Source organism: Onthophagus taurus, chromosome 2, assembly GCF_036711975.1.
Source record: "Onthophagus taurus isolate NC chromosome 2, IU_Otau_3.0, whole genome shotgun sequence".
In the NCBI taxonomy this organism is placed as follows: domain Eukaryota; kingdom Metazoa; phylum Arthropoda; class Insecta; order Coleoptera; family Scarabaeidae; genus Onthophagus; species Onthophagus taurus.
The window spans coordinates 4,073,289-4,083,942 of record NC_091967.1 but is presented as its reverse complement, the minus strand read 5'-3'; the positions used below and the strand labels follow the sequence as shown (position 1 = coordinate 4,083,942).

The following is a 10,654-nucleotide window of genomic DNA, read 5'->3' as shown; positions in this document are numbered from 1 at the left end:
TGCAATTAATATTTAACCAATAAATGATTTCTAAGTTATCGATTTATTTGCCATCTATCTTAGAATTACCGCAAAGTATATAAGCTTTGTGGTAAATCTATTCTGACCATCTAATCCATATAAGGAATTCATGGATTAAGCGGTTACATTATGTTTGTTTCTGTTTAATGAAATACCAAGACGAACCTTTTGCAATAGATAATTTTTATCACAAACTTTTTATTAAACCAGTTCAAAACTCTCCTTTTACATCATTAAATTTATAGGATTTCACAATTTATTAATACTTACCTAGATATTAATTAAATGATTTTATAGGATTTAAACCACAAAAAGTAGAAACGAAGAAATTAAAACGGGTATATTAAGACTATATTTACATCAGTTTTACAGAGTACGGCTCAAATAAATACATTCTACACCTTTTTTATATCTCGCTTAAAGACAACAATCATTTACAATATTATACAAGTCAAATGCCTCTCAATATAAGATCTTTCAAGTGATATATATATACATTTTTTGGGGGATTTATACTTTTAAATTCAGGATCCTATATTATGACCATGATTTGTAAGGTGAAAATAAGGGGCGTAACCACCAGAACCCGTCGCTTGCAATGGATAAACGCTTCCGTATGGCACATGGTGTGAATACAATAGGCCGGAGTGTGTGTGATGTCCTGGAAAACCGGGAAAGCTTCCTCCGGATCCGACGGTCGGAGGAGGAACCGTCGGCGAATTAACATCCATACCCGGATTTTGCTTCTTCCACTTCGTTCGTCGATTTTGAAACCAAATTTTCACCTGTGTTTCAGTTAAGCTTAAGCTTAACGCCAAATTTAAACGTTCACAAACGCTCAAATATCTGGTTGTTTTGAACTTATTTTCTAAAGCAACCAGTTGTTCGTATGTAAAAGCCGTTCTTGCACGACGTGGTTTTCCAGAATTTTGAGATTTTGAATCACCCTTTTTCTTCTTTGAATTTGGATCTTTCATATCATCGCTTATATCACTGTGTATTTCATCGTCGTCATCATCATCGTGATGTTCTTTACCTGTAATAAAAAAAATTACGTTAATAACTAATAATAACCTAAACTATCTTATATAAAAGGAAGTCGAGTCATTTGCGGGATATAAAGGAATTCCCAATCAAACCAAATCGAATGATAAATAGAATGAAAAATTGTAATGATGAAGAATGTACTCTTCCACGCCTATCAATTTATTAGTTTCAACACATCATCAATTTACCAATAATGAAGAAAGTGGTTGCGGTTATAATAACGCGGAAAATGAAAAACACCAAAACGGGGCGATATAAACTGCATTAGTATGGGATAAAAATGGGGATTATCCATAATGAATAGTTTCTTAATGTTTTTTATATCATTCGTTCCATAAATGACTAATTAAAATTAATCTAATGAACACTTTGTGTTAATACCAGGAAATAAATTTGTTATTACCTCACCAACTGTTGATATACATCGTTTAAAATTACTAATACAATTATTAAGATATATATTTAAATCATTTGCATCATTCAGAATCCAATTAAAAGTAAAAAAGAAAAATAGACTAGAAACTTTAAGAATGTTTTTAGTGGTCTAGTGTTAGTTCTAGAGATAGTGCTAGTGTCAACTAAAACTAACACTAAACCTAGAACTAGAGACATTCGGATTTAGCCGCACGTCTCAAGACGGCTAAACCCGAATGATTCTAGTTCTAGGTCTTGTGGTAGTGCTATTGATAGTGCTAATATAAAACTAGAACTAACACTAGACCTAGAACTAGAAACATTCGGGTTTAGCCGTCTTGAGAGACGTGCGGCTAAACCCGAATGTTTCTAGTTCTAAGTGTAGTGTTAGTTCTAGTTTTAGAACAATAGGAATATGCAACATGATATCATATGCTAACTAGCATTATCTGTCACTGTCACCAGAACTAACATTAGACCTAGAAATAGAAACATTCCGGTTTAGCCATCTTAAGATAAAAATATACCACAATCTAATGCCAAATAACAATTAAAACAAGAACTAACACTAGAACTAGAAACATTCGGATTTAGCCGCACGTCTCAAGACGGCTAAACCCGAATGATTCTAGTTCTAGATCTTGTGTTAGTGCTATTGATAGTGCTAGTGTAAAACTAGAACTAACACTAAACGTAGAACTAGAAACATTCGGATTTAGCCTCACGTCGCAAGACGGCTAAACCCGAATGATTCTAGTTCTAGGTCTTGTGGTGGTGCTATTGATAGTGCTAGTATAAAATTAGAACTAACACTAGACCTAGAACTAGAAACATTCGGGTTTAGCCGTCTTGAGAGACGTGCGGCTAAACCCGAATGTTTCTAGTTCTAGGTCTAGTGTTAGTTCTAGTTTTAGTGCAATAGGAATATGTAACATGATGATATCTTATGCTAACTAGCATTTCCTGCCACTGTCACCAGAACTAACATTAGACCTAGAAATAGAAACATTCCGGTTTAGCCATCTTAAAATACAAATATTCCACAATCTAATGCCAAATAACAATTAAAACAAGAACTAACACTAGAACTAGAAACATTCAGATTTAGCCGCACGTCTCAAGACGGCTAAACCCGAATGATTCTAGTTCTAGATCTTGTGTTAGTGCTATTGATAGTGCTAGTGTAAAACTAGAACTGACACTAAACGTAGAACTAGAAACATTCGGATTTAGCCTCACGTCGCAAGACGGCTAAACCCGAATGATTCTAGTTCTAGGTCTTGTGGTAGTGCTATTGATAGTGCTAGTATAAAACTAGAACTAACACTAGACCTAGAACTAGAAACATTCGGGTTTAGCCGTCTTGAGAGACGTGCGGCTAAACCCGAATGTTTCTAGTTCTAAGTCTAGTGTTAGTTCTAGTTTTAGAGCAATAGGAATATGCAACATGATATCTTATGCTAACTAGCATTATCTGCCACTGTCACCAGAACTAATATTAGACCTAGAAATAGAAACATTCCGGTTTAGCCATCTTAAGATACAAATATTCCACAATCTAATGCCAAATAACAATTAAAACAAGAACTAACACTAGAACTAGAAACATTCGGATTAAGCCGCACGTCTCAAGACGGCTAAACCCGAATGATTCTAGTTCTAGATCTTGTGTTAGTGCTATTGATAGTGCTAGTGTAAAACTAGAACTAACACTAAACGTAGAACTAGAAACATTCGGATTTAGCCTCACGTCTCAAGACGGCTAAACCCGAATGATTTTAGTTCTAGGTCTTGTGATAGTGCTATTGATAGTGCTAGTATAAAACTAGCACTATCAATTGAATTGATGGCAAGAAGGCGAATGTCTAGATGGAAAACAAAAGAGGATCGTGACATTCTGGAGGAGGAAATAATGCAGGAATGGAACAATCGATGGACCACGAACACTGGTAAAGCACATTGGAAGAAAAGAATAATTCCAAATGTTGAAACATGGGTTACTCGGAAATGGGGAGAAATAAATTATTCTATGTGCCAATTCTTGAGTGGTCATGGTTGCTTTAAAGCCTACTTACACAAACATAAGAGAAGAGAGGAAGAAATGTGTGATTATTGTGAAGATAAAATAGATGATGTGGAGCATACATTTTTTGCTTGTAAAAGATGGAATGAAATACGCGAGGAAATGTGGAAAAAATTGAAAATTAAGCTAACGCCGGAAAACTGTACGAAAGTTATGCTAGAAAGTGAAGAAAAATGGAAGATTGTGGAAGAGTTTGTAAGGGAGGTGGTTGTAACAAAGGAAAGGGAGGAGAAGGTACAATGGCAGAGAGAATGAATTTACAATACTCCGAAGAAAGCTCGTGAGAGTGTTCCCGGAGAAGACGAGGAAAGGGGTTTTTAGTGGGTCGGGGCTTTTGTGCCTTAACCCCACACTATCTGACCGCTCAACATCCCAGGTCAGATGTCTGTTCGCAGATTTTCCCCAGATCTGCCACTGTCACCAGAACTAATATTAGACTAGAAATAGAAACATTCCGGTTTAGCCATCTTAAGATACAAATATTCCACAATCTAATGCCAAATAACAATTAAAACTAGAACTAACACTAGAACTAGAAACATTCGGATTTAGCCGCACGTCTCAAGACGGCTAAACCCGAATGATTCTAGTTCTAGGTCTTGTGGTGGTGCTATTGATAGTGCTAGTATAAAACTAGAACTAACACTAGACCTAGAACTAGAAACATTCGGGTTTAGCCGTCTTGAGAGACGTGCGGCTAAACCCGAATGTTTCCAGTTCTAGGTCTAGTGTTAGTTCTAGTTTTAGAACAATAGGAATATGCAACATGATATCTTATGCTAACTAGCATTATCTGCCACTGTCACCAGAACTAATATTAGACCTAGAAATAGAAACATTCCGGTTTAGCCATCTTAAGATACAAATATTCCACAATCTAATGCCAAATAACAATTAAAACAAGAACTAACACTAGAACTAGAAACATTCGGATTTAGCCGGACGTCTCAAGACGGCTAAACCCGAATGATTCTAGTTCTAGGTCTTGTGTTAGTGCTATTGATAGTGCTACTATAAAACTAGAACTAACACTAGACCTAGAAATAGAAACATTCCGGTTTAGCCATCTTAAGAGACGGAATATTTGTTATTCTAAACCCGTATGTTTCTAGTTCTAAGTCTAGTGTTACTTCTAGTTTTATTCAGTTATTATTCAGCTCTAGGTTGTATATTTTTATTGAACTAAAAGTTGAACTAGCACTATACCTAGGACTAGAAACATTCGGGTTTAGCCATTCATCTCTCAAAACAACAAAATCCGTATGTTTCTGATTCTAGGCCTAGTGTGAGTTCTAGTCCTAGTGTTAGCTCTACACTGTATTAATTAATTAATTATCGTGCCCGACGTCATCATTGCAAGTATGCAACCAAATACGCAAAGCGCGTATTGCAATACCAATATTGTGATATTGGTTGCATACTTGCAATGATGACGTCGGGTACGATAATTAATTAACACACTGTATTTTTAGTTGTTATTCAATGTTAGGTTGTTGTATATTTTTAATGAACTAAAATTGCGTGTATATTGTAGCAAACGTACATATGTGCGCTTCGGTAATAATAAATAGCCAAGAAAAATCTGTCCATATCTAAACTTATGATGCAAATGAGTTAAAAATGATGATTTAATTAATTTCCACAAATGACAAATTTGAGTATAATAACGAAACCCTTTGTGTCGTTGGGTCGTTATCAGTAGCGAAAACGGGCAGGAAACGTGGACAATGAGAGCCATTGCGAGGCGGCCAAGTAAAATTGCCCGAGATCCAACTCCTAATTACTTTGGAACTGTTCCAGTTAGACACGATCCGTGCTCACCGAACTCTAACAGCTCTTCTGGCGGCGGCGCCTTCCACTAAAAACTCCCAATTAGCGGGACAATTATCTTAACCGTTTCCCCTAGAAGCGACGGAGGCAGATAGGAGTGGGGCGGCAGCGTTGCCAGTCCGCCATAGATGCTATTACTTGGACCGCCTACTACATGAACAGGTTCGGCTTTCGACAGAAACGTACACCCACAAACAATTGTAACGTAATAAATGTTATTTAATAAAGTTTTCCGATTTTATTAATTAAAAAAATAACATTTATTTAACTTTAACCGTCGCAATACGTAAACTGAACGACCCGTTGCTTTAATAATTAATATGTCTGCTTAGAGCAAAACCAAAGGATTAATTACAAAGTTCACGGCTTGCTAACGAGCCCAAAGGCAATTACGTTAAGACTGTTAATTACACGGCCTCCCCGACCCCGACTCAGCCCCGAGATTCGTGGCGCGTCGGTGGCGGCGTCGCGAACAACGGAAACAACGACGTCGTTCTATCGTGGCATGAATGCTAAGACGCTGCAAAGTTGGCGAAGAGAGACTGTATTTACGCGAGGAGGTATTTGTTTGTTTGCGAAAGAGAATGAGGAAGAGTGATAAAGAAAGGGAACAAGATGGGGTTGAACAAGTTGAAGCCAACGAGATAGTCTTTGGTTTTGTTTTTTACATAATCTTATTAAAATCTTTACTTATTAAAATCCCCAATGGTTTTTTTTTAATTATATTAGTTAAAATTAATATTTTTTGCACCTCTCAATACTACGCCAACTCTTTCCAAATCATCACTTTATCTTTCTTCTTACTATAAATAAAAATCGTATGCTTCATTACACATTTCCCATTTTGATGTGACTCAACCTATACAAATGCAAACCTGCAAGTACTAGTTGACATGCCATTGCTTACTGAATCCTTAACTGTGTAACTATTAACTAACTTCGTGTAACTCTCTGTGTAGGTAATTTCAACAGTATGAATTATAAGGTAAAGCTAATTGATATCGATTTGGATGTAGAGCAACAACCACAGCTACTAGAATGTAACCCAAAAATCAAAATGTGTGTTTTGCTATCAACGGAGTATTTGGGAAGAGATTTTGATATAAATATGCCTGGGAGTCTTGAGACATTCATAATTTCTGGATAAATTTTAATTGAAGTATTTTAGATCCAACCAATTTTTTTAATCTTCCTCAATTAGGTCATAATCGGAATGTTACAATAATTGTTTGTGTTGAAATAATTGGATTTTGGTTTCAGAGTTAAAGGTCGTTGCAGGAGGGCGTCACTTTGTACATACAGCAGTGGTAGCGGTTAAATCTGGGGGCTCAGTATGATTAAGCGTCGGTAACGCGGGAACATCACAGAGGCCCGTGAAATCAATACGTAACAAGCGACAAACGTGTTAACCGCATTCATTTGTCTGGATACCGCTGAAACAATGCGCTGCGGTCGCGCTGTCAGCCACGACTTCAACAACAAAACGGGATTTACCGGATCAGGGTTCTCCCAATCAAGGTTTATATGTAACACGTTAGGGATATATTATACAAAACATGTTAACCAACCAATTAAGGTGAAAATAACTAAATTGATTAATATAAAAATGTAACTACATTATATATATTATATAAAGATAGAAATCGGTTTGTGTTGATGGTTATTTCCGTCAATATTTCTATCAATAGGTCGTTTTTATCTCACTCATCCGACCGTTTTGAATTAAATTTGTTCTCGCGACAATTTTATTGATACTAAAACCTCGTTCCTAAAGACTTTGTTCACTTTGATGGTGATGCGTCAACCATCTGGCGGAAGAGCATGTTAACACTCGCGATTAAAGGTTGATTTACGAAGAGTTGAGGTGAGACATAATGAAGCAATTAGAAAATTATTGAATACCTAGACATACAAAATTAACTAGTATAATTATTATACTAATTAGGAAATTATTACATTATTTAGATGTATGCATTACATTGTGGATATTTCGGATGGCTGTCCGTTTGGAAAACCGAAATTTCCCTACGTTACATTACAGAGCTTTAATATGTATGATACCAATTAAGGATAAACGCGTGCATACAAGCTACATTTGCCTCTCCGTATTCGACAGTGTTACATGAAATTGCCAGAGTCGATAACAAATCAATAATTTAATTTTCTCGCCTATTAGGCTCATTTTAATTAATGCTACACAGTTTCGATGCTGTTGACGTAATGTTATAATATTCGAGATACGTGACGTTGCAATTAATGAACGCATTTCCGATTCCATTTCGTATTTGCATTTAATTTTTGATATCTAAATTATTCACTTACCCCATTTGCATCATTCAAAAAAAAATGTTAAAGTGATCAACATTATCAAAGTATTTTTTTTTGACCAATTGAACTAGCAACATCACATGATGAATTTTATTATGGAAATAGAAAGTGTTAAGTAGTTTGGATCATAAGGAAGATAGAACGAGTTTAGCCGTCTCTAAACCTTCTAGGTCTAGTCTTAGTTCTTGTGATAGTGCTAGTATTAGTTTAAGTTGTTATTCAGGGCTAGGTTGTTGTATATTCCTATTGAACTTCAAGTAGAACTAACACTAGACCTAGAACTAGAATCATTCGGGTTTAGCCGTCTTGCGACGTGAGGCTAAATCCGAATGTTTCTAGTTCTACGTTTAGTGTTAGTTCTAGTTTTACACTACCACTATCAATAGCACTAACACAAGATCTAGAACTAGAATCATTCGGGTTTAGCCGTCTTAAGAGACGCATGGCTAAACCCGAATGTTTCTAGTTCTAGGTCTAGTGTTAGTTGTAGTGCTAGTGTTAGTTCTAGTTTTAGTCAGTTATTCAATTACGCTAGGTCTAGTTATTCAGCGTTAAGTTGCTATATGTTTTTATTAAACAAAAAGAAGAACTAACACTAGACCTAGAACTGGAAAGTTTAAGAGATAATTTCTAGTTCTAGGTCTAGTCTTAATTCTAATGATAAAGATAAGTTAGTTCTAGTTTTAGTTGTTATGCAGCCAAGTCATTGTATTTTTTGAACACTAAGAACTTCATGATCTTATGATGCAAATGAGTTAATAAATCTTTCTATTTAAAAAATATAACGAATTGTACTTACCAGTTTCGCTACCATCAAAGTCTGACGATCCGACGGACTCCTGATGCGACGGCTTCCAACAGCAAATTCCATCACTAAATACAGTTTGTCTGCCGGTGAATTTATTGGGATCCAAAATATTTTCAACGGAAAACGCTAGTCTCCTATTTTGTTGTGAAACGACCGATGGGCTTGGTTCACGTGGACTGTCCGATCTGCTAACATCACTACAAACACTTTCTGCGCGTTTCCCAGCAACACTAACGTTACTCAGTTTATCGTCCTCTTTAAATTGTTTGTAACCTTTAAACTCACTGTCATCCACGTTGTCTTGTAGCAGATTTTCAAAGGAGAGCCGGTCCTGCCTTCTTGTTAGATCCACTGGACATAGACTCTCATCGTTTTCAACATCCACGTCGACGTTGAGATCGTCTTCATCGGAATCGGAGTTTTTCTCGCTGTTTGAATGATGCGGTGAGTTTTCGACGATCCTGTTTGTTTGGGGTAAGAACGTTTCTAGTGGCGAACATAGTTTATCGGTTTGATGGTTGAGTTGATCTGGTTGTTTGGTATGGTCCGGATCGACGATTCTCTGCATCATCATCATGGTCATAATTAGTCAGTTCATATCGTGCTGTTTAACCGAATTATCGATGTAACCACGTGTTTTCAACTTTTTAAGATTTCTTCCAGGATCCAATCAACCCTACAGATTAACGGATACTAACTAGCCGGGTATATGATCGGTTAAATCTGAGTAGGCCAAAAATCCCTTCCCGCCGCCTTGATGGCGAAGGGTAGAACAGCATCCGCGGTCCAAAGCGAATGGCATCCCCGCCACTAGCGTTGATTGGTCGGTCGATTTCCTGCGGAATCTTTTCATTGGTAGAATTCGGTGTTGGCGGGAGTGGCCACGTTAAAAGCGCACCGGCGGCGTGTTTGTTTTGTAATTATGAATATGATTTGATATTCTGTAATAACAAAAGAAAGGGTAATTAACAGACCATGATTGTCGGTCATGTATGCGACAAAGCCCGTTATTTAGTACCGACTGATGGAACAATTTTGAGTTTAATATTAGGATCTGAAATAAAATTTGTTTTCTAGATCTTTATATGGACTTGTTTCAGATCATTTCTTGCGTGCGACTAATTCCTTTGTTCTGATATAATAGGTCATTTGCAAAATCTTAAATCTTTCTAATCAGCTGATGATCTAAGGAAGCATCTAATACAAACATTAAAAAATGACACAGTACAAGAATTATATAGAGTGGCAAAGCTTCAGTAAAGTTAACCAACTAAATATCAGAAAGCTTCAACATCACAAAAAGGCAACAAGACTGCACATTGTAACCTATAAAGATGCATAGGATACACTACTAGGATCAGGAGGACCTTGTATACATGACAACAAAATTAATAATTTAATGCATACGACTCGTGGGGCTAGATAACGAACAGATCAAAAAGCAATAAACTCCCTTCATTGGTCAAAAAAGAATATCTACGAAGAGGAAATAGCAGTTTTATGCCATCATCTTCATCCATGTGATGCTGTATGAAGCTAGGGTTAGCCATAAGCAGTGGAAGTGTACTTTTGGAGAAAAGCAGCTGAAAAGACCGAAATGAACACAAGTCCAAAGAAAACAATACACAAAAAAACGATGCATTGGAGTCTAAAGGCTTGATTACCTACTTTCTGCATGGTACAAGGGTGCTGCTCACCATCTAAGGCAGTGGTGTCTACTTACTGGCTCATCCCATCATATTTACTTACCTGCTTAGAATAATATCACATCTTTTCAATGAAGAAAATATGAAATAAAAAATCATTTCATTTAACTCATTAATATTTTATAATATGTGAAATATGAGTGCAAATTCTTAACACATTTTCGAAAATTTGTATACTTGTCTTCTGATAAATATTTCAACAAATTTTCTTCAGATGCTTTAACATAGATATCGTTTTGCAGTGACATTCTAACTTATGTACAGTTCTGTTCAGATATAATGCGAAAAGAGCCGCTCGTAGAGGCATAAAATTGTACTAGAAACGACCTACGTTCACGAGGCATTCAATCCAGGTTTTACCTGCTCTGTAGTGTTGTAAAAGTTCTGAACAGGCTAGCGGAGTGATGTGATTTATGG

At 36.4% G+C, this 10,654-nt stretch overlaps 1 protein-coding gene across 1 annotated transcript; it reads right to left on the bottom strand.

Moving 5' to 3' along the window:
• Window positions 1–346: 346 nt before the first annotated feature.
• On the bottom strand, window positions 347–9,221 carry LOC111420636 (homeodomain transcription factor slouch). Its single transcript, XM_023053669.2, has 2 exons — window positions 8,523–9,221; window positions 347–1,057 (listed from the first exon to the last, which is right to left on the bottom strand). Exons 1-2 carry the CDS (start codon window positions 9,112–9,114, stop codon window positions 546–548), a joined length of 1,104 nt encoding a protein of 367 aa, XP_022909437.2. The 5' UTR covers window positions 9,115–9,221; the 3' UTR covers window positions 347–545.
• Between the last annotated feature and the right edge of the window lie 1,433 nt (window positions 9,222–10,654).

Excerpts from the sequence above, each read along its gene's own strand:
- LOC111420636 (XM_023053669.2), bottom strand. The coding sequence starts at position 9,114 with ATGACCATGATGATGATGCAGAGAATCGTCGATCCGGACCATACCAAA. Across the intron at positions 1,058-8,522 it reads CTTTGATGGTAGCGAAACTG|GTAAAGAACATCACGATGAT; the intron begins GTAAGTACAATT and ends TTTTTATTACAG.